This window comes from Sceloporus occidentalis, unplaced genomic scaffold, assembly GCF_023333645.1.
Source record: "Sceloporus occidentalis isolate IW3139 unplaced genomic scaffold, rSceOcc1.0.p SCAF_210, whole genome shotgun sequence".
In the NCBI taxonomy this organism is placed as follows: Eukaryota; Metazoa; Chordata; class Lepidosauria; order Squamata; family Phrynosomatidae; genus Sceloporus; species Sceloporus occidentalis.
Window position 1 is genome coordinate 607,604 of NW_028317190.1, and position 25,600 is coordinate 633,203.

At 40.0% G+C, this 25,600-nt stretch overlaps 1 protein-coding gene across 1 annotated transcript; it reads right to left on the reverse strand.

Moving 5' to 3' along the window:
- Window positions 1-2,898: 2,898 nt before the first annotated feature.
- On the reverse strand, window positions 2,899-23,726 carry LOC149277545 (TALPID3 protein-like). The gene is made up of 21 exons (XM_089502748.1): window positions 23,721-23,726; window positions 21,895-22,121; window positions 21,712-21,784; window positions 20,376-20,648; window positions 19,340-19,508; window positions 18,879-19,070; window positions 17,520-17,707; window positions 16,793-16,900; window positions 13,461-13,541; window positions 12,985-13,166; window positions 11,572-11,690; window positions 10,121-10,296; window positions 9,684-9,831; window positions 9,161-9,380; window positions 8,754-9,073; window positions 7,818-7,888; window positions 5,776-5,910; window positions 5,468-5,645; window positions 4,988-5,112; window positions 4,045-4,132; window positions 2,899-2,990 (listed from the first exon to the last, which is right to left on the reverse strand). The coding sequence occupies exons 1-21, from the start codon at window positions 23,724-23,726 to the stop codon at window positions 2,899-2,901; spliced, it is 3,171 nt and encodes a 1,056-aa protein (XP_089358874.1).
- Between the last annotated feature and the right edge of the window lie 1,874 nt (window positions 23,727-25,600).

Here is a 25,600-nt window from a genome sequence, read left to right on the forward strand (position 1 = left end):
CATTCAGTAATCCGTATTTTGTATCTTAAAGACAAAACAGAAGTTGTGCTGAAGATTCCTCTGTGATGAGGTAAAAAGAAGCCTTATGGGGAGAGATTTGCCACGAGGGCCAACAACATGTTATTTTACTTGATTAAATTGGAACGAATGCAAAATGATAACGGAAATCAGTCCCTAAATTGCGTCGTTGCCATCTGCTTCCATTCAGATTCCTATGGGAACTGAGCCAGCTTAACCCACATTCTAATACTTCCCACAAGCAAATTAGCCAGAAGAACACACATCCTAATCAGGCCGCGGATACATTTCTTCACATGCAAAGTATTTACTGGAAAGATTTTTACATGGTTTCAGCCCAGTACACCCTGTGAGCAGCGTATGGCTTAGAAAAGAAAATCGCATAGTAAAGCCTTAGTATTAGTAAATAAAAAACACACCAGGAACCGCTCTTATTGAGCTAGATGCTAGATGAAAAATCCGACCATACTGCGGACAGGGTGAGAATTCCTCCGTATCAAAAATCTCTTTCTATCCAACATTTGGGGTATAAAATGTTTTGCTTGAGGGTACCAAGTGACCCCGAGTGAGAGTATGAAGAATTTTCACCTTTACTGTCTTACCAGCTGTACTCCCCCCCCCCCCAAAAAAAATGGCATCCAATTGTTCCGGACTAAATACAGCTCGGGACAAATATATTCCAACCTTGACTCGTCGTATGACATTGTTTTGCTAGTTTTTTCTGAGAAACCATTATCATTGCACCAACTTTCAAACATAATTTATGAGGAGGCATGTCTGAATGTGTCAATGTACTTAAAAATTCCTCTGGAAAATCTGCTTTTTCCTGATTATCAGTCAAGATGGCATCCGTGCTATGGTAAACAACAGCGTCGCCTTCTAGCCTATTAAGAGGTTTATCTGTTAGCAAATCATCATTTTCTGGGGCAAAGTACTGCACGGTCCAAGAACAGCAGCGCATCTTCAGCCCAAAGGAGGTGCCAAATATTTCAATAGTCCCTCCGAAAGACTCGGCATCAAAAAGTTCCCCAATACCTAGTTTTTATAACCAAGCTGCTAAAGCCTTTTCTGCACCAGTTCTCATGTCCTCAGTTCATTTTATTTGTTGGAAGCGGCCCCCAAGCTTTACTGCATTTCAAACTATTTTCAACCGTTGAAATTTTGTTTTGTTTTGCTGTTAAGCTGCGGTAGCTTTAAGAAAACGTAAATTAGCCGTTCCGTTTGAGAACAATTCAATGACATTATGCGTTACTCACTTAGTTACACAAGTCTATCTTATTATAGAGATGCCCCAAACAACCTTCAGTGTTACACAAGTTCTACATCAACGGCAGCTCGTCATACACTTTGTAGAATCCCTCTTAGGCTCAGATTCTGCAGTATACACACACACACATATTATATATATATATATATATATATATATATATATATATATATATATATATATACACACACATATACACACACACACACACTTACATATATACATACATACACAGACACGCTCGAGCACTGCCTAAGTTGCCTTCACAGCATACATTTTTTCCAATACTCTGAGCAGCTTGTGGAAGATAACGCAGTATTCACAAACAAGAAGAACTCAATCTCCATACGCACACCTGGGGATAAAAAGGTTAACTATGGCGCATCATTAGGTATTTACTGATAAGCACAGAACAAAACTATTTAGACAAAGTGTTTTGTTGGTTAAATTATGTCTACAAAAAACAGCTTTTGTTTGGCCATTTGTGTGTCTAATACCAGAAGTAATACGGCTTTTACAACCACATGGAAAAGTTACCTGGCCTAGCAGGCAGGTAAAGGGGGCACCTGGCCTAGCAGACAGGTAAAGGGGCACCTGGCCTAGCAGACAGGTAAAGGGGCACCTGGCCTGGCAGGCAGGTAAAGGGGGCACCTGGCCTAGCAGGCAGGTAAAGGGGCACCTGGCCTGGCAGGCAGGTAAAGGGGGCACCTGGCCTAGCAGGCAGGTAAAGGGGCACCTGGCCTAGCAGCCATAGAGACTCAGTTCAAGGTTGAATTGTGATATTTCTGAAGAGAATCAGTATGTTTCTCCACATGATATCACGTAGGAATTTACTAAGTGGACACACAGAGCCGCCTGGCCTCATCAGCCCAAGAGAAGAATGGCTTATTTCATCCCCTTTGCCCACAGTTAAAATACACAGACCGTATAATGCAGAGCATTCTCCCGGCAGCAGGGGAGGAATTAAAAGGTGTACTCAATGCTCTGCCAATGCAGACTAACTACAGACATTGCTCATTATTTCAGTATGCATTTGGCCCTTTAAACAAAAAACAGAACCCCAAGGCCTAATGTATATTAACCCTCCGGCAGCATGCCGTTTCTCCTGGTTCAGTGTTCTCCTACGCCCGCTGATTATTTATTATTGCTTACTTTGGAGATCACAAAGTACTTTAACATGCAGAATGGGTACTATGTATCCCTTTAATCAGATTATAATAAAATATATTTGGTGATTTTTAGATCCCACTTACAAACGGAAGAAAAAAAGGGGATTTTTTTTTTTTTCTTTTAAAGGAAATTTAATTTTAAATTCATTGGTTATTAAATATGTGTTCATGAAAAGGCAACTATAGGTTATAATGTTAAGGTTAATTGCACAGTAGATAATGCTCTGCAAAGGTCTGCATTTTAGACTGCCTGGCTTTGGAAACTGGGATTCATTATATCATATCCACCTCATCAATCACATGAAAAAATGTTAAAGAGTATGTCTGCATAAAGAGCTCAAATAAATGAAAAATATTCCACTAGCTCCCAAAAAATGAGAAAAAAAATCATAATGGAAATAAGTCTCTCTGGGTTTGCAGCTACATAAATAATAGGACATTAAATCACCAAAAACAGCTGTATAAACTGCGGAAAGATTCATGGGTGCCATGAAGTCCATAATTAGACATAAATTTTACCAAAGTCTCCACGTTGTCTGCAGAAGAAACATTAAATAAACTTGCAATTTTAGAAAAATTGTATATAAATAGTTGGATTTAATAAATAGTAAAGTATGCAGGAAAGTATGGAACCTTAATGGCTGGATATGTCATGCTTCCGTTAATGTACCTCTACCATACAGCAACAGCCTGCCATGCAGTAAGTACCCATGAGGTGTCCAAGACTGGCCCTCCTGCAGTTTGACCACAGTGATTGGGAGGCCAAGAGCAGCACACAGTTATATTCCAACACCAATTGGCATTCCCTGGGGCACAACAGCCAGAAACCGGGTTCACTTCTACATCAGTACCGCTGATGCCGCCCCCCCCAACTCACAATTATTGGAATTATTATAGGAATAATCCAAAAACAGCTGGAAAGACAACACTAAACAGTCCTGGTCCACACATAAAATCTAGAAATATCCTAACGTAACCCATATGCTTCCTCCTGGATGTACTGTAATGTTTGCACAGAGCTGTGGATTTCGAGAGGTTGGTAAAGGCTGTTTGTATATTAGTGAGATGCAAAGTCACAAGCAACACTCCAGGATAGAGGGCTTTTGTTTGCCGCACACAGAACCTTATTGACTTCGCAAAGATAGTAAAATCATGCCATCATTATAGTTTGCCTTTAAATGAATACTACACATTAGCTGCAGTTGTCATTAGGATCTTAAAAGGAAAAATAAAAGGTGTTTCTCCAAGATTAATGGGAAATGCCACTTTGCCAAGCTTTAATGTTTTCTGAAGCTTCAAGCCACAAAGTGAAATTCTGGGTAAGATTCTGCAAACCACAGGCATCCCTCCGTCTAACAAACAGCGAAAAACACTTTCTATGATCTCAGCATCCAACACCCTTTAAAAGGCTCCAGTATTCATGAAGCCTCAGTGCTGCCATCTGGTGGCTGAATGTGATGCTTGCAGCTGTCTTTCTGCTGCAAAGAGTCCAACACCTACTAGAAGGATGCACCTCAGCTCCAGAACATCTAAAACGTCCGCAGCACATCAGTCACACCACTTACAGATGACATGGAGGCAAATGCTTACCTTGGTGTGGATCATCTCCAGACTTTACCCCAACTTGGATGAATCGAGTACGGGCTGGCTGATGCTCCTTAATAGGCAACAAAGGAACCTGTAACAATAAACAGTAAATTTAGCTAACGCACGTTTTAGGAGACACTAGAAACCGGTAATATTAGCTTTGGCTCTCAGGAATTTACCAATACCTGGACAAATGCAATTACAATGAACATGGGCTTTCCCGTGTTTAACGGCTAGCCACTTGAGATACTTCCCTCTTGTTTTGAGGCTAGAGGTAAAGAGTACTTACTAAGTACTTTAATATGCATCCACGTTTGGTGAAGCTGTTTCACATTTAGCGGTCCCTTTAAGTAGTAGTACTCAATCATAAAGTAGGTTTAAGGATGAACGCATACTCAAGGATCTGCTTTTTCAGGCAGATAATCATATGTTTAAACCAAAGCAGGGGCTAACTATAATATTGTTTGGCATGAAAAAGTAGTACTTGACGGGGTAGCCGAGAAAAAGCCATTACATTTCCCAACAAAAGCAAGATTGCACCGCTTTAAATCCTGGTTCACTTCATAAAATAGGTAAACTTTGTCATTTTTTAAAAAAAAATTTGACATTGGCTTTCTGAACACACATAAAAAGGAACAAAACAATCCCACTTTCATAAGCACACCGAATGTTATGTGTGTTTGTTTTCAGATTACACAAGTTGAATAGTAACCTAAGATTCTTTTTTAGATTTGGCTAAACCTATAAAAATGTAGAGAATGTCAGTGAAATTCTCATATTTGTTCTAGAAGTGGAAATGTAAAACACATGGTATTTTCCAAACACTTAATGGAGAACAAGAAAAAAACCCAAACATTCAAAACGCAATAATTTATATATATATTTTTTTAGCTTAGAAAAGCGTGTCTGTATACAAAATGCTCTAAACCGGAATGATGCATTTTACCTGTACGGTACCGTTCTCCTCTGATGGCCTGTGGACCGGACGACGCGCGGACGCCAAACGGGACTCTAATTCCCCAATGCTCATTGGACCGGAACTAATATTATCAAAACCTCCATTGGTTGGCTCTTTATTAAGAAAAAAAAGCGGGGTACATAAATAGCATAAAATTATAAACATTCGCCAACAATAATGTGAACTGAAAGTCTTCTGCCTTAGGACTGATGCACTGAATGCTTGCTTATACCGCTGCAGGTTGGAGTAACAGAAAATGAACCCGAATTAAGTGCTACTCATCAAATTGTGTATGCGACACAAAGGATGTTTTAAGCTGTAAGTAAGATTTTGCCACTGAAGGGTAAGCCGCCATATTGGACTTTAGTGTGATATATATAGCTTTCTGTATCATTCTCAAAGAAATAAGTTTCATAAAAGAAACATTGCAAAGGTAAACTGAACACACATGGGCAGCATGTCACTTACCCGCTTCTGTCTCGTACGGCCCTGACGGACGCTTGTTAACAAGACCAGCAGTTTGGCCAGCATTAGTTTGTCTTCTCATCAGCGCAGAATGTCCAACAAGGACTTGCTCTGCTGCTGAGGTTAAACGGGGTCTCTGACCTTCACTAATCTCCCCCATGCTGTTTTCTTCTTCAGAGCTCTGGTCATAGTACAGAAAAGGGAAAAATCTAAATGAAATCCAATGCATTCTACCACAGTCAGCGTTTACCTTTTTTTTGGGATTTAAGGTTAAAAACTATTTTTTTTACGTCCGACAGAAGAGTGTATACCTCGTGGTGGTAAAAGGCTTCGTGTGGTATAACAGGGTCTTGGTTTAACTGGGCTAAGAGTGTTAACATAGGATCTCTGTGAGCTCCTCTGGTGGACCCGCGGATTACTTGCCCTTCGCTGGGGGGATCGTATTCCTAAAAGAAAACACAACCGTTCAATGAACAATGAGAATACATTCCAGGTAAACCATGTGCGACAAGGACTTAAAGCGGTATTTATATTTAGAGACGCCGCACAAAGTAAAAATGTCTTTGGTTGAATAAGGAATTGACAGTATATGGGCAAACAGGCCATTGTCTACAGTATTCATCAAACCAAAATGGGAAATTTGTGGATGGATTGAGCATCCAAGCAACATTATAGTTCTCACTGGACTGACACACACAGAATTATTATATGTGCTGTTACAGGGGAAGACGCTAAGTCCCGGGGACACGGAGTTCCAACAGCAAACTCCTCGTACACACCTGTAAAGCAGGAGAATGTTACAAAATTAAAAAGAAAGCTTTAAAAGGCAGAATGGAATTACATTTTTTTAGAGGAAAAAAAGAGGGCCTTCCAATAAAATGTCTGCTTCCCTAAAACATTGGTTGAAACTTGAGTTCTGTGTTAATAACGTGCAAGTGAAAAAAACTAATAGGACTGACAGTGTGGGAAAGCTTCCAAACACACACACACACACATATATATATATATATATATATATATATATATAATATAGATTATATACCAGTATATATGTATGTATGTATGTATATATATATATATATATACATACATATATACTGGTATATAATCTATATTATATATATATATATATATATATATATATATATATATATATATATATATATATATATATATATATATATATTATATACCAGTATATATGTATGTATGTATGTATGTATGTATATATATATATATATATATATATATATATATATATATATACACATACATACATACATACATATATACTGGTATATAATCTATATTATATATATATATATATATATAATATAGATTATATACCAGTATATATATATATGTTTGTATGTATATATATATATATATATATATATATATATATATATATATATATATATATGTATGTATGTATGTATATATATACACATATATATATATATATATATATATACATACATATATACTGGTATATAATCTATATTATATATATATATATATATATATATATATATATATATATATATATATATATATATATACACACATACATACATACATACACACACCCCGATATAACGGGATATATAGATCTATATTACAAAGCCCTTACACAGCAGTAAGGTTGAGAGAAACGCACTTCTATTTCACCCCACTTCTTATTTCCTTCCATTCTGTTTTAATTTCCTTCGTATTCAATTTAATTTAGTCCCAACCAGCCCAAATATTAAAACATAAAACATTTCCCTTTATTTTAATAGCAGTTGCCCTTAATGGCTTTCCTGCTACCACTTTAAACATCCCCGCAGGGCCCTGCTGCTGTAGGCAGAATCCCTGGGGTGGGAAATGTTGTGGACGTCATGTCTAAAAGCCAGCATTACAAATTAAAATCTTAATTGTGATAAATACCGCTTGACCTCTGAATCCAATTTGTACCATGCATTTTTTTTATATATATATATATATATATATATTTATTTATTTATTTTTTACAGGCAAAGGCAAACTTGCATTACTTTTGGAGTAACTGGAGTCATTTTTAATGTATTACTACTGATTGCTCCACAATTACAACCTTTTGACAAACATGCTCGTCATGGTTTTAGAAAAATGTCCAGTCCATACCTGCCCAATTACCTCTACGGTCTAAGTGAAAGCAATCCCTTTTATGACGAGGATCGAAAACCAAATGATGCCGGCTGCCCCAAGGAGCAGCACGTTTCTCCACTATGCCATCTCCGAGTGACAAACCTCTTCCTTTAATTACGGACGCAGACAAAAAAGTCATTTTAAAGTTTTAATCCAGAAATGGTTTTAGGATGTATTCACTCACCATATCCTGGGCATCCTTAAGAGTGCTTGACAGGCTCTCTGCGAGGTTAAGGCAACCTCCCTCCGCCAGCGCTGAAAAAGATACGCACCAAAGATTTAAAGGAACGGTTACTTTCCAAATCACCTCTGATCTTTACCAAGATTAAGTATAAATGGTTGTTGCTGATGTGTTTCACTGAATGGTTACCTAATTATCTAGATACATAGATGATCAGGAATATAACCAGAAAAGCTATATTCCCCGTAAAGCTGCCGAAGGATTGTCAGCCAAACCACAAAAAAGTTTTTTCATGAATTTTAGTAAAATATTTTATATGTTTATGTATTTTTTTTGGGATGTTAACTCTGCATGTAATCTGAAAAATGAATGTGGCATCCAACCCCCCCCCCCCCAAAAAAAAACAACAAACGGGTGAAGAATGATCATAGCGAGGCTAACAAGATCTTTCTGCTAGTGACCTAATGATTTGACCTTTAACTGGAAAATGTTTACTAAGAAATGATTGCTAAATTGGTCCCAGACATGTTTTTCAGGTAGCAAAGCAAGCTCAGCATATTAATTGGATGGTTTAGTCTCCCTGAAACTAGAAGAAAGTGTATGAAAGTACTCTGAGTAGTTTAATAAGCATTCTTCAAAAATGGAAAAGAAGCACAATTATCAAAAAGGTAGAAGCTGCAGCCATTCAATGACAGGAAATCGCCCCCATTAAAATCAATGGGAGCCCTTTCTGCGCATGCAGATGGAGTCTGACCAAAGCCCCCCACTGTGGGACTCACTTAGCTATCACATGCATGAAAGAGTTAACAGACTGCATAAACAAGATCTCAGCTATAATTATCCAATGTTTCTGCAAGTATGATCAACAACTAATGGGACTCTTACTCTTCAGTATACGCAGAATAATGCCATGTGATTATGTTTACAAAAGTACTGTACCTCTTGCAGCAACTATCTGCCCGTAACTAAACAAAATCTCCCCTTCCGAGATGGGTCTGTCAGAGTTGTTGGCATCTGTGACAGTGGTGCTGCTTTCTTCTGATGATGGAGCCGAGCTTGGGGAAGACACAGGCGAAGGGACAGGCGAAGGGACAGGCGAAGGGACAGGCGAAGGGACAGGCGAAGGGACAGGCGAAGGGACAGGCGAAGGGACTCTTGAGAGGGATCCAGGAGGGGGAGATAATGAAGAGCGGTCAAGGTCAGGAGACGCTGGAGAAATCAAACTCTGTGGCTCTTCATCTCTCTCCACCGTCATCACACTAAGTAAGCAGAAGTAATATTACTTCAAACATTCTGTAACTCTGACAACCAAGACATCTGCAATATGCCAGTGGGAATATACTTACACAGCATCCTTCAACCGAGTGTCCTCCTTCAAAGAATGTGGGTTCTCCTCCTCCAAAGGCAGCTCGGAGCTGCTCCATGGATGGGGGTGCATGGTGCTGCGTGCATCCGCTTGGTTTTCAATTTCTTCAGATATAGGAGGGCTTGGAGTTGCCACCCTGGGGGGCGATGCCACCGGTGTAATAGAGGGTGCTCTGACTGGACTTGTTGGGACTTGCGGCCCTGTGAATTTAGGTTATAGAAAATCCCAAATTTAGTCCAATGCGATGGATTGCATTGTGCGAATTGGTCAAACTAAAGCACTATTTTTCTTCTATGCCTTGGGATTGCACTATTTAATATGTGTACATAGTATTAAACATCCAAAACAGTAATGCTTATGGCAGAAACATAACATTTGACATCAGATAAGGACTGTTCGGTCTGTTCAGTGCGTCCATTTGTATATGTTGTGTGTGTCTTCTTGTCTGCACACATGTACACACACACACACACACACACGAAGCTGCCACTGCTCTCACCCACCTTCATCTACAGGGGATTCGGGGTGAGATTCGGGCTCTGCTACCGAAGTCTGTGGAGACGGGTCTGGGGTCTTCAATATAGACGTATCTTCTGCAGGAGGTGGTGGAGATGATGGAGGTGCGCACGGAGGAGTAGGAACACGCGGGATCTCAGCAGGAACCGGAAACAAGGGATTAAAACTCACTATTCATTTAAACACGATACACCATACATGTGTGTGTGCGTATGCACAAAATCCATGCTTGGCTTCTTCCCGGCAGAAAGATGTACACCACTGGAATTCTGCATTGTAAACTCTATAGAGAGCATAAATACCAAGTATTCTACATATGTAACAGGGGCACAGTATGTGACAAAAAGGGGGAAACTGTAAGTGCAGGGCTATAATGTCTCTTGGAAACAAGCAGTTTAACCTACATATAGATGATAAAATTTACCTTGAAAGTAGGTTCCTCTGGGGGAAGGATGGGTTTAGGCCGCGCTTCTCTTTCCCTGAGAATATTAGCAATAATGTCTTCCAGGGCTTCTTCCACAAAGTTGCGAATTAAGCTTGAATCCACCGGCACTCCAGCGTCAACAAACAGCTGCAAGCCTTCCCCTCCAGCAGTTTCAACTAAAAGACAAATAGGAAGCATCACCGCCACGCAATGCCTGCATCGATAGCAAGCCGGCGGACATAAGCGCCAAAAGATAACGTCAATGTTTAATCTGCCGTTTAACAGCCTATGTTATGTGAAGCAACCCGGACACCGGGAAACCAACGATACAAGAAACATGAACAGGGAAAATAGGACAGAACAGGGAGAAAGAGGGGAAAAAAGCCAAAAATGGTTTGATTAACATTGGAATGTGCCAAACGGTTTAGTATTACCCTGTAAAGAAGGGGCACCTGAGGTCTTTAACCACTTAATGACCAGAATGTTTTTGAAATTTTGCATTTCTGCAGTGGTTGTGTTTAGCGATTAATTTTCTTCTTATATACTGTACTCACAAATTATATATTTATTTTTTTTGCAGAACAAGAAGAGTTTTCTTTTGATACCATTTTTTTAATCACATCATATAATGTATTATAAAAAAATAAAATATGGTGAAAAATTGGAGAAAAAAAAAATCTGACTTATTTGAAAAATCTTTTACTCATCTAAAATGTTAATGAAAAAACTGCTAAATAGATAATAATATTTGTCTCAAATTTAGGAATACCTAATATTTTTTATGCAATAAGTACAAGAAGCGTATTGCTATTTTATAGGGGTGTTTTTCCCTTATTATTGTACTTTAGGGCAAGAAAGGTTTTTTAATGTATATTTCTAGTGGGATGGGCACAAGAATTTGGGCACCTATTTAAATTTTTTATTTTTTACATTTTCTTGTAACTGGATAGTCCCATTATGACATCATGGTGTCATCACTGAAGTCTTTAATATTTATAAATTTTATGACATTTTTATTTATTCTTTAACTATTTTTAAACTTATAATTTAAAAAAAAAATTGCTGCTAACAGTACCTGTAATCAGCTTACAGGTGGAGCAAAGAGGTCTCAGGAGGGTCTGGACACGGTCTTTCTACTGTGATTGTTTCCGGCTAGCAGAAGGACGACGCCATGTTGGGAAAGCATGCTGCCTTTCAATATGGCGTACGTGATCACCCCGCCAGGCACGTCAATTGTCCTTAACAAGATGCTTTCCCGTGACGTGCCTGGCACGTCAATTGTCCTGAAGGGGTTTAAGCCTATGTGACTTTGCGATTTACTCAAGCACTGGTCCGTTAAAACGTATCACACCAAGAATAGGATTGCAAAGTCATGGTTCTGTTGTTTTCTCATTTACATTCATAGGGCCAGGAAGCCAGACTTAAGTTTATTTTGCTAAATTGTTTTTTACCTATATCCGTGACCACAGTTCCACTCTCTTCACTGCTGGACACGCTAACATCAGGGACAGCTTGTGCTCTCAGTGGGTGCATTTCATTGATGATTCGAGCCATTAGTTCTTGTTCAACCCTGAGAAGAAAAAAGCATAGAGTTTCATTATAAACCCTGCAAATGTATGCAAAACAATTGGCTCCTGGTGACCCCAGACTCGGCATGTCAAGCTTTGCAAGAGCTGAGCAGGACTCATCTGCAGCTCATGATGGGCAAAATCCTGAATGACAGGAGGGCTTTGATCAGACTCGTTTCATGTTTGCACTTCACTATTCAGACTTAGCTGAGCGTTAGGATCGAGGCTGGCTTCACCTGGTTATAGCAAGAGCCCAAATTCAAGGAAAAAAATATCTACGTTTGGAAACGGGTTAGTGAGACCGAATTAAACAGATTCCATTGAGAATCAGTTGTGTGAGTAGGTATGCAATAACGTTTTCCCCTCTAAACATAAAAAAGGCTGTTTCTCCGGATGAACTTTTTTTACATCTGTATTTAATGACTTCAATATTTAATTTTCTTTGTAACAATTATTGTGAAAGGGGAGAAAACGACATATGGGTTAGTCCATCTTAGTACATGTATAAACAGAAATGTTTTTCACAGCGTACTGAACACCTCTCCAAAGGGTTTATTGACTAAAGTGAGATGCTTGCACTATTTATTATAAAGGACCAACATGACATGTTTCTCCAGCAAAAGAATGCTGAGCTGGCCCTGTATAATGCACAATTAATGACCGAGGAGACTGAAGGAATCTCACTGATTTAACTATACACAGGGCTGCCATCAGAAATCTTGGGGTCCAGTACAGGCTTAACCCTACACTTACAAACATTCTTTCTACTGTCCCATCCACCAGAAAACTAACCCTAAATTCACCCCGACACAAACACACAACATATCGATAACCACCCATTAATGCTGATATAAAAAAATAAAAAAAGACACAAACATATATATATAGTATATAACAAGATGACATACATAAATACGCTCTGACATACGCTCATAAACGCTGACACCACACTCTTATGCACATACACACACTATCCAAAAACACACACTGACACTAATACTACACACACACACACACACACACACACACATAACTCCCTCCCCCTTTTGCTTGATACCAAAGCAGCTTGTATTCTATGTGCGAGCTGTTGGACTTCTCAGGGTTGCATAACGCACCTAATGTGACCCACCGATCGCATTGGCTCCTGCCCCCCCCCCAGCAGGCATTAGCGAGAGCAGGGCCGACCCCGACTATATATTATACAGAGCCAGCCAAGCTCTTCTCTCAGCAGTAGCAGACTGGAGACGGGCCCACCGAGAGCCATTACAGTGAACGAAGAGGAGAAGCTCCACTGACCAGTTGACTAATCTGTTTTCCAAGGTCTCCCTCCTGCTGATAATCTCATCTAGAATATCCGTAGTGACTTGCGGTGCAGGGGCAGGAGGTGGGAAAGGTATTCCATTATACTGAGAAACGGGTCTCGTCCAACCATTCAGCTCCAGCAGCGGTTCGGCAGATCTGTCTGCCTCGTCTTCTTCCTAGAAACGATTGTCAAAAACTTTAGCCCACTACTCCTAGAGATAAGATAACTCGCTATTGAATTGCCCTATTTTATTATACTTTAAGGAAATTGTAGGAAAGAAATACCATCTCTTGGCATATTAAAGGCAGCAGAAGCAACTTTCTACTGAAACTTACAAATTCTTACAAAATACACCTTGAGATTGGATGCATGTCCTTATGTTGAATCACTTGGGTTACGGGGAGAAATCTAGTGGGTAGTGGTTCTGCCTCGCGGCATTACACACATGGTTATGTTGGAGGACCGTTACCTGGATGATATCTGTAACCTCAACAAATGAGCTTCCGGGAAATGCGAGGACCTCTTCTTCAGATTCAACACGAGCAGGTAGCTAGAATAAATGAAAAGGTATACCTTGTGATCAGATTAGTGCAGCACTGTACTATGGGTCATTATATTTTATCCAGACAAGATCAAATAACTGCAAACATCTAGAAGACCTTTCAATAATCCCATATAAAATCACAAGGACCATATCTGACACACTACGTTTCCAGACAAGCCTGCCCTCTTCTTAGAGGGACAGTCTAATGTCCGTGACACCCTCGCTAGAGAAGAATGTGTAATAAAGTACTCAACGAGAACCTTAATGTGCATTGTTTCAGAATGAAAAAAGTGAAATCTCTTTAAAGAGGCTGCTTTCTTCCCCCCATGACTGTTCTTGTCATTGTCATAGTGAACAGACCCCCGCATGCAGCGTTCTCCCGAGCTAGCGCTGGAGGAGACTGGAGGCGAGTATATCATGTCCAGGAGAAGTGTCCGGCTGCACGGCATTTAGCCGGGGTGTGGAAAGCAGCAAATGGATTTGGGGAGGATTGTGTTGAATCCCCCCATTGCAAAACAGACCACACGAAAACATAAAGGTACTACACGAAGATTGCATGCATTAAAATTTATAGGATGGCTGGGGTTCAGGAAAGGTTTCACAAGATGTCCTACAAAATGCAGCGTTCACATCAGCAAATTCCCATTTCCATGTCGTACTGCAGGAGAGGCGAAGCTAAAGCTTTAGGGGGGGCCTGTGGGGTTAAATGAGATCAGATTTCTTTCAAACACTAAGCATTACAATCTGTCTGCCTTAATCCTGAAGGTAACTCCACAAACGAATCTGAAGGATCCGTTGGCCTGACACAGCTGTTTGGGACACCGGCCAACTTTACAATCTAGGCTTACCATACAAAAGTCATCAATTTTATAGAAATGGGTTACAGGCTATATCCGGCCGCTGCCCGACTCTATACCGCTGCCGATTATATAGCGCTATGTTCGGCCGCTGCCCGATTATATAGCGCCATGTCCAGCCGCTGCCCGATTATATAGCGCCATGTCCAGCCGCTGCCCGATTATATAGCGCCATGTCCAGCCGCTGCCCGATTATAAAGCGCTATTTACGGCCGCTGCCCGATTATAAAGCGCTATCTCCGGCCGCTGCCCGATTATAAAGCGCTACTTCCGGCCGCTGCCCGATTATATAGCGCTACTTCCGGCCGCTGCCCGATTATATAGCGCTACATCCGGCCGCTGCCCGATTATATAGCGCTACATCCGGCCGCTGCCCGATTATATAGCGCTACTTCCGGCCGCTGCCCGATTATATAGCGCTTCATCCGGCCGCAGCCCGAGTATATAGCGCTACATCCGGCCGCAGCCCGAGTATATAGCGCTACATCCGGCCGCAGCCCGAGTATATAGCGCTACATCCGGCCGCTGCCCCACTATATAGCGCTATATCCGGCCGCTGCCCCACTATATAGCGCTATATCCGTCCCCTGTCCGACTACATAGCGCTATATCCGGCCACTGCCCGACTACATAGCGCTATATCCGGCCGCTGCCAGATTATATACCGCTATATCCGGCCGCTGCCAGATTATATACTGCTATATCCGGCCTCTGCCAGATTATATACCGCTATATCCGGCCGCTGACAGATTATATACCGCTATATCCAGCCGCTGCCAGATTATATACCGCTATATCCGGCCGCTGCCAGATTATATAGCGCTACATAACCAGCTCCCTAAATGAAGCTTCAGAATTTTATAATAGGGTTTTCTTACAACAAAAATTCTTCTCTACCTTCTCAAAGAACGCAGGCATTTTTTTTTTTTGATTATCACATTCAGATCTGCCACTCAATCAAAAGACATCTTTTACTTTTAGGACAACCAAGGTCAAGCAATAACTTGCTGCAAACCAAGTTCGTTTTCTATATGTTGCTTTTTATAGGGAACATTGAACTTTACTCACCAAGCTGGGGCGCACGGACACATTTTCTGGCCGCCTCTTTGTTTTAATCAAGTTCAACCCTCGTTCTGCAATTTAATCTGTTGTCTAATGTTATGGCGACAGCCGGTTTTATCACAAGCCACACAGATGTTTTCCATAAGGTTTGATGACATAATGGAGAAGTTGCCAAAACCAAAATGAAGAATGAATACATTACCTTTGGAAGCAGGGAGCTGTCTGTTAAGTTGTACGAGTGATTGTGTTATAAATAATTCATTGGTTTATAAATGCAGTAAGAACCCCGGTGACATTAACCCATTCCTGGGTAGAACCTACATAATGAGGTCCTTTGATTTCAAAAATCACTCTGCCAAATGGATAATTAGTGTTAACAAAACACAGGAAGAACTAAATGTATTTTTCAGTGGTGTCCGGGCTCAGTCCTCAGGGGCCACATAACACATTTGCTGCACAATCTCAAGCAGACAAATCTTAAACCTCCAATGTATGTCTGATGTGAATGCTGGTTCACGGTAACGATAGAGAAGGGTTACTTATCTTAAGGTACAGCAAAAAATAGCTTTAAGAAATACACTTCAATAGTTTACAAACACTATTAAAAATATAGTTTCAAAAAGCAGAATTAGGTTCCCCCCTCCTAAGTCACCCAACGCGTTTCACCCAAAGGGGCTTCTTCAGAGGTGAATGTGTGGCAGTCAGTACTAAAAGAACGCAGTCAAAGAACAGTAACCTCAGCTAAAAAGAAGCCAGCAATAGTCCCTGAAAGAGAGCAAATTTCTAGGCTGTTTGCAGATTAATGTAGTATCAGTTCAAAACTGTCTATATACCGTGATTTAAAAAAGGTGTGTTATCAGAAGATAAGCCCAGATTGAAATGGGTCGTTATTCAGCTGTAATAGTCTGGAATCACCTCCGATGAAGCAGGAAAAAGTGCTAGCTTGTACCGAGATATACTGACTGTGATTCTTGATTAACCAGGTAACCGTGTACAGTGACCGGTCTCCCAACACGCCGCTTGGACATGCTAGGACTATCAGTGGATGTGTGCTGCATTATACCATAGGGGGCACCTGTGTGTTTTGCCCTTATTCTATTAAAGGGGCAGTAACACACATTTTGTTAGGCATGAGTGAGGCAAACTTGCTGTGAGCTTCACTTATGCCCTCTTTCTGATGTACACATGTACGTAGAAAACATCACGGTTCAAGATGGAAACCCGCTTTCTATGCCTGCCAATGTAACACCTGCTGCTGAACGCAATGAGGTGAAAGAGATGTTTATATACATATAAAATAAAAATCTTAAAAGTTTTTAATGGTTGTTATGTGTGTACCTGTATATCAGGACTCGAAGGGATTGATGCTGCTTCTGCGCTTTGGAGGCTTTGGCTCGCGTCCATGCTGTCACTCACTACGCTGTCTATATCAACACAGGGCAACGTCTATGAAAGAGAACGAACAGGACGGAAAGCAGTGAGCAGGTTTTAACGAGAGCTAAACATCAGGTCACTGTGTAGGAGGAAGATTACATTCTGTAGTACTGACAAAAAGGTTAGGATTTCAGTAAGTAAGGTGGCAGAAGTTGACTGCATGGTGAAGTTTTAAGAGTCTACATAACAAACAGATGTATCTTGCACAGGTATGGAATGGTTTGCTGGGTGAGAATAACCTGAAACACTGAACTCTGGCAAATAAATCACAAATGGCACACAAAAGGCTGTGCAATTATCCTGATGGGCAAAACTCTTCCTAACGTGTTCTTACTGCAGTGAGATCAGATATTTTACCTTTAACTCCCTGTTCAACAGCAAGGGCTCAAGACTAGGAGCCTACAAGTGCGAGTTGTTGGTTGTGGTAGCATATTTTTTTCGTAAAGTAACTATGCTTTATGAAGAGTGGGCCACTGGCTGCTACATAAGGAGCCAAATGCACTCTCCAGGTTAATAATATTGACACAACTCACTGTTTATAGAATAAGCACAATAGGCAAGGAAGCAGATTATAACTGCAAATACATATAGGTATAAAATAGCGGGGGGGCTGGTTAAGTCTGCTTCATACCTGAACAGTAAGCTGTGGGGGATCCTTCTTTTCTGATCTAATCTCCACCACCGCTATGTTTGGTTTCACCGATTTCGGCCGTGGTTTGGGTGAGGACGGTGGAACGGATACATTTACCGTTACTGGTTGAGGCTCGGTAATGATTACAGACAAGGGCATTGGTACGGTCACGCTTGATTGTGTTCTCCCTGTATCAGGAATAAATTACGTTGAGTAATGGTCACAATGCCCATTTTCTTTACATCGTCTTAGCTAAATACACAAATAATTAGTCTTATAATATAGAAGTTAAGGTGGATAAGAAGTTAAATAGACACACCATTATTCTGCTTTACACATTATGGGCATATGACAAACAAATGAGAACACAGCATTTGGACAGTTGGAAGGATGACCAAGAAGGTAGATTTGCTTCTGTCGGTGATGCGTGAAACGTGTGTCTTGCATAAAGCTAATCTAAAGCTTGAATCTAACACAAGTTTAAGGACTTATTAACCCCTTACATCAGAAAAGGGGCACACTAGACAGGACGAATGGAACAACAACATTTGTTGAATTACTATTATATTTGGTTAAAATGGCCACAAATGTGGGAGCCTAGTAACACTAACACTTTCTGCATTGTGCAGAAGCAAAACAATATTATAGACTCGAGGGGCTGTTGAGCCATACAAACAGACTGGGTGAAGCATTTGGAATAATTTAATAAAACTTTGATATAGCACATGACCTCTAGCAAATACCACAAGGATTTAGTATTAAATCCATTCTTAGACTGGCAACTCTATTGTACAATTTGCAGAACTCATTCATCACCTGTTTTATATATCAACCAGTTTGATGAATAATATTAAACTACATGGAAGCCCATTATATACTTAGCCTGCATATAAAAACACCCCAATAACATATATTTAAGATTGTTCTCTGCTAGCTGCTTGAATGCTTCTTTGTATTTTAGCAACTGCCCAAACAGGGTCATAAGAGGTGATATTTACATTAGCATTTACATTACATGCTGAGATAGCAGCTATTCTGACACCTAGTGGCCAAGAGAAAAACTGCAGGTACTCAAATCAGTGTACCACAGCAGACTAATTTACTTTAGCAGAAAGTGGACCGACATGGCTGAAGCACGCAAAGAAATAGTAAGTCCAACCACTTATGCTACATGGATACCTTAAGGTAAGATCAACCAACCACAGGCTCTTTGGGACTGCCTTACATTCAGCCAGGTCACTTAACCACATCTCTTCCAAATTAGTGAATAAAGCCTTATCTTGGTCTACATTAGAGGATCAGGAGAAATTTACAGCCATGGATTTCAGTTATTCTGCTATAGTGCATGTTTGCCCATACCTAGAGGAATAGCCATGGGGAAGAGATGTCCTTCAAGTGGATCAGCCGTCCTGGTCGTCTCACTTGCAGGGATGAACACATATTGAGGCTCTATATCCTTTGGTGCAAACAATTCCCGTGCTTTTGGCTTGGTTACATCCATCTTATACTCAGTTCTGCTTGTCTGGACTTTTGCGGACTTCACCTTCACTCCTGGAGAACAAGCAATCAATTAATACACATCAAATCAATTACTCCAAGAATATGAGTGAAGGTGGATAAAGTTGCACCCTAAAAGAGGACCTTAAAACATCAGATACATAATACATATAGTAGTTTTTGGATAAAATATAATTATAATATTTGTGTAAAAGGGTCAACCATTTCATTGTTCACACTTTGCTATGATCCCCTAAGAAGGAGAGGTATAGAAGAAAAACAAAAAAAAAAGAACAGAGTAGACTAAATACATTTTCACTGACCCTTTACAATCTCCAGGATTTTGGGCCTTTGGGGTTTGGATTTGGGGGAAGGGGAGCTGAATCGAAGGTAGGGTGCTTTCTTCAAAGTTCTGCGGTGCCCTTGGTAAATGGGTCTCCCATAGATTCTGCTTATAGTATCTTCATCCAGTGGAGCAGAATCATCAGGCTCCTAAAGAACACAATAGAAAATTATGACCTGAGCTAATCAATCTTCAATAATGATAATCTACTTTGAATATCAAAATGGTTTGAAATAAACGGTTTTGCATAAAAAATTTTTTAGTTTTGAACAAGCTGCTGTGGTTTATATCTCCTTATATGCTTTACAAAGAGTGACATTTGGAAGCAGAAAGGACAGTACACTTGAAATGGTTTTTGTTGCTGCATCTGCTAAATGCGATCTTTCCCAGAAAATATATTTAATAAAATAAGACTTGGCAGCGGGTGTATTGAAAGGGAAGGGTGGCAGGCCTTGAATAAATTAAGGATCCAGGAATCAAGTGGAAGATGTCTTGGGGTCGCTATTCTTCGTGATCACCCCCTTGTGTCATCAATGTACTATTGTCTGCTTTAAACAGAGTTGGTATACCACTATATCTGATGACAAAGCCCAGTTACAGCCGTAAGGGCTGTGTGCTACATTCTAGGTAGTAGACTAAGTTATGTCCTCAATTTGTAAACCTTTTTTTCTAGCTAAACAGAATAAAAAGGTCCATCAAGTGTCAAATAAGTTCTAGGATAATAGGATTACTTTTGAACAATGAGAGACTGAAACAGATAGAATTCCTGGAATTTAAAAGGAAATTTAAAAGGAAAATGTGATATCACATAATGTTTCATCCTAGTACTGCAGATATATTACTGCAACAACATAGCTATTTTCCTTAAAAAAAAAAAAAAAAAAAAAAAAAGTTTGTTATCAAAGATGTATTGTATGAAGTAGGCCTTGGCACTGAGAAAGAAAACATGGGTCGGATGACTCCAGCCAGTTACACACACAGAAACTGTTCATTTGTGAAACCTTGGAAGGGCTGACCTTTGACCTTTCATCTTTCTTCGGCAAAGTTTGGAAAACCACTTCTTTACTCGGACTCTCTCCTGAGATCCTGTCCGTGCTTTGCTTAGAGTAAGTCTTGGCTGGAGCCCTGGATGGAAGCTTCGTACACTTTGATGTATTCTTTCCTGGAGCTTTGATGTTCCGCTCTTGAATATTCTTCATGTCATCTGCCACCACTTTTCTTTTCTGTGTCGACACACTCTCTCTCTTATCCGACATCTTTTTTCTGGAATCCTTGGCAGACAGTTCATCCTATAGAAACATTGAGATATATGTTGAGGAAATTAATGAAAAAGAAAAAAAAACACGGCAATAAGGCATTAAATGTGTTTTTGATGGATAAAATGCAGCCTAATACTACGCAGGGTTTTGATTTTCAACCATAATAATCCACCAGGCTTTAAGAGAGTTTAGCATTTGTGATGTTTGATATCATGGTTACATTACATTACATTTATTTATAAAGCGCCGGCCGATGATGTAATCGCTTGGCAAAAATGGTGGTTTACAATAATACTTAGCAGCAGAGCCTTATCAATCAAGAATCTTAAGGTAAAAGACTTTGGTATATACTTTGGAAAGCACCCATATGCAGCGAGCTAAAGGGGTCCAAAAGAGATGCCACCATCTACAAAATGCATATTTTAGTGAGATGATCTACGAACATCTATACAATAGCAGCGATGAACTCCTACCTTGATTTCTACATAGTATGAGGACAGTGTTGCAATTTACAATGGCCTGAAACTTAAACCTTTACAGATGTTTTTATTATCAATTTCACTAATCCGCACAGCCAGGGTGTCTTCTGATGTACAAGTCATCATTTACAGGAATCCCTATCAGGTCACCTGGCTAGACGGCACTCATCTGTAATCAATGTCAAGTTTTCAGGTTACATCTTTAATACATATAAGAATTTGGACATATTCACAACTGAAAGCCATGAAATGTAAACACATTCCATTCAATCTTAACAAAAGAATGAAGCAACACATGACACAAAAAGCTATTCAATGAAGGCAGAGGTATCGCATACAATGGGTTTGATAAGGTCCCCCGTTATAACAGGTTAAGAAAGTGTGATAGAACTTCCTACAAGTGATATGGTCTTCAGTGCTAGATTCAGTTTTGGTTTTATAGTAGATGCGACCGCTACTCATTAAGGTAAACAGTGGTGCAAGACTGGCGAGTCTGGAATGACTTTATATTCAGTGATGAGAAGTACGAGGCAGGATAACCTAAAAAGAACAGTGTATGAAAGACATTTGTGTTGGAAATTCTTCATGCATTTGTAGACTAAAGCCTCACTTGCCTGAATCTCTGAGCTGCTTTGTACAATCCACTCATCAACAGCCTTCCGAATGCGCATCTGCTCTGCAACATTGCTAAAAGCAAAACAAAACAAAAATGTACAGTTATGATTCTTAAACAAGAGCAAACATAATATTACCTAAAAAAAAAATGAATACTGACTTTTGTTTCTCCAGGAGATTACCTGTCTGTAGTCATAGCACTGATAAGGGAGTACACCTCAGTACCATCTTTGGCTCGGGCAATCGCTTCCAAATTCTCTTCAAAGACTTTCTCATTATTCTGCACTTCCCGTAAGATCCGTTTTGCTTCTTTAAATCTTGATCTCGGAGGTGTGGCAGCCTTTGGCAAAGATGGCTGAGGTTTCTCTGAGACTCTGGATTGGTAGGAAGAGCTAGACACTGGTCTAGGCTACAACCAGAAGACAAAGCAGACAAAAACAGTGTGACCACACACAAATATATATGAAATAGTTGAGCTCAAGTTTGTACTTTTAAGGAAAAAGACCCCAGAGACTACCAACCTAAAGCCACTTGCAAACTCTCTCTCTCCCCTCCACCCGATGCCAGCAATTTTAGTGTAAATATCAATTAGGTTAAGAGCTTCCCAATGTAAAAGGGTCGCTGCTATGCATGAGAAGTCACAGAAATCTGTAAAATGTTGACACTTAAGTCTGTGTCACAAGCTTACATGCGGGACAGTCATATTTAATTTATCAATTCAGGAAAAGTTGTGCACATTGACACAGACAAACACACACACACCCCCACCACACCACACACACACACCACACCTAATGTTCTTTACTGAATGAGCAGGCCACTGCCTCACAGAGGTCAAGGAGGCATATTCACGGGTCTATTCTAATCTAAAGGGAAAGTCTCTTTCTTCATAAAATGTTTTTATTGAGCACAACCTTAAAACGCATTTTTATTTTGATGAATGAAAGCAATGTGGTTTTGAAATGGCAAGAGAATAAATGTATAAAACTGCACTTTTTTAGAACGTCCAAGTCACTGAAGATTTCTTAATTGTAAGTATGTACCCTAATAAATAAATTGACAAAGGTGTAATGTCCTGTGCAGCTATAGGATAAACAGTGCCGCAGCTCCCACAACAGCTCATCAAATCCAATAAGGAAATGAAAAAAAATAATAATTCAAGCGCAAATAGGATAATGTGAAATTGTGAGGCTCTCATTTATTTATTTCATAGTGAGCAAAATCTACGAACACAGACGTTTCGGGGGGACAGAATCCCCCCGTTCTCAATGTGTGCAGCCCTTCTGACATTTATAAAAGGGGAGATCCTTCTCACAAAACGCCTGGGTTTGTTTTTGAATTCTTTTATTTTTTCCTTACAGAAGACTTCAGTTGAAGTGCAGCCTGAACAAGCAGAACACATTCCGTCCCTGCGATTGCAGCCATACCTTAAAGTCATCCCTGTGAGATCGCCACAATTCTGCTTCCTATAAAACAGAGTGCACAGACTTAGCACATTTCGCAGCACTACAGTACAAAGACAAATTATGCAGGGCTACAAGCAATCAGTTGTATTATATATGTATGTTCCAAGTACGGCCACAAGGGGGGGCCAAGTAAGCTGTGCCCCCTCTACAGAAGTGAGGCTCATACAAATGATTTAAATAGCTTTGCTTTACAGCCCACAATGGTATGGAGTCAACAGTGTATACAGAAACACTAAAACTATGACAGAATGGTGGCATTTGGTAAGGGTTTGCCACCCTGGTCTATGGCACGGTCTACACAGGAATGGCTGGTGTTACTTCAGTTTGCTTGGCAGACAAAATGATAAATTTGGTTGTAGAGACTATATTCTAGGAACTAGCCAGGCATAATTTCACATGGGAATGATATGATCATTTACTGACCCTTGTAATATATACCACCCCCAAAAAGGTTCTTTCAAAGGGTCCTTTTAACCTAAACACTGTACTGCAAGAAAGCCTGCATACAATGTTCCGCTATATGTCCAGCGGAGGCTCCTCACCTGCATCACGCTACGCATTTCCCTTTTCAATGCGCTCAAGTCATGTAAAACCTCATTAGCTTTTTGCGCTGCAGCATCTCGGGGTTGGTCTGCGTGGCGACAGACGCTTGTATTGGAGGCGACTGCGTCAGGTGTGACCTGGATGTAACTGTATAGCCTGGAAAATTGGGGAGAAATACCAAAGCCTTGTGGATTTTAAGGCCTAAGATCATATTTGCTTATTCAGAGCTGGCATGTTCCCAGCGATATGAAAAGCAGGTGACATGATGATCAAAGCATAAAATGTATTCGGCTGAGGAAGATGAGAAGGCGATGGGACCTTTGTCATGAGTGTGTTCCGTTACTTCATATTCCTGGCTCACAACCCTTTGCCCTGACTCAATAGTTCCTGTGAAATTACTTAACCATTGCTTTATTTAACATAATTGTCTTACTGTTGATAGCAGAATCTACTTACAGTAAGCAACCCAGACATCGATCAATATGTGTCAACAATTCAGGATTTCATTTTTATTACAGGTGTTTCGGGGGGGGGGGGGCAGATGTACATATCTTGGATATGTTTACTCAAAATAAATTGACAGTGCTAGCAGGTGTCATAGATACAATGCTTGCGTAATCGTAAACTCCATATCCAGACTTTATTTAATCAAATTATATTTCTATATACAGCACGGAAAGAAATAATTGACCACAGAGGTCAATAATTACCAATAGAATCTTAAACTCTTAAAAATATTGTGCTTACGAAATATAAATCAGCAACCTGACGCTTTTCACATTATTACAGGGCAGCTGCATTAAGTAATAGTAGAGGAACGGCAGTGAACAGATCGTATTGCAGTGGGAGGTGTAGAAATGGTAAAAAAAATAGGGAAATGTGCCATCTAGTGTTACTGGGTCTTTGCGAGGCTCAGAAGACACACGGGCAAGTTCGCTTTTAAACAAGGAACCTTGCCAAGGTCTTGCACGGCCCAAGCTCAGCTTGTGCCCCATCACGTCTGGCTAGTCCACAGGGTCAGTTAACAAATAGAAGCGATATAACAAGATAAGACATATCACAGGGTCCAAACAGCCATAGTTGATACAGGTGCCTAACTTTTCATTCTATCCTGTATTGAACTCTATGGGTACAACCTTTTTGGCTCCTAGCGTTAGTGTCTGACTCTTAACTTTAGTACGGCATAGATTTATAAGAAATATTTGTTTTCGGCGATACTATTCAATATTTTTTAATAAAGCTGCGTGCAAGAAGAGAACAAAATCCACCAAACTCCCTGCTAATAATTAGGTAGATGTTGTATTTGACGGACTAGTGACAATTGACGACAGAACCAGCAACTAACAGAGTTTACCTGTCGTTCCCACGATGCCACTGGCTTGCAGGGTTATGTCCATTACTAGGTGGTTTGGAGAATGAGGATGATTGGCCATCATTGAGGATTTGCTGTAGAAAATGTACTTGTCCTGCAAGGGAAAAAAAAATAGGATTGTTAAAAATGGAATAGAATAAATGTACAAGGTTAGGCTGGGACTGAAGAACAGAATACATATGTGTTAACTAAAAGAACTGGAGCATGAAGGTAAATGTTACCTTAGAAGTTTTATTGTTATGTACAATACACTCAAATGAGGTAGGATTGGCTACGATAATATTAGGGATATTTACAAGAAAGCAGAGCACCCACGGGACTTTTATAACGCAATTCTTTTATTCCAATAATTAAAGATGTCCAATGACAACGTTTCGGTCTCCGAAGAGGAGCCTTTTTCAAGACAAAATACACAAAGATAAGAAACTCCACGGTATATCTGCACAGACACCACCCCACTACCTAGCAGAACTCAATTCAAGTGTTCAGAATCAATGACAAATATAT

Coding starts and splice junctions, on each gene's coding strand:
- LOC149277545 (XM_089502748.1), bottom strand. Junction 10,297..11,571: donor AACTGTGGTCACGGATATAG/GTAAAAAACAAT, acceptor TTTGTCTTTTAG/TTGAAACTGCTGGAGGGGAA. Junction 9,074..9,160: donor ACTCGGTTGAAGGATGCTGT/GTAAGTATATTC, acceptor CTGCTTACTTAG/TGTGATGACGGTGGAGAGAG.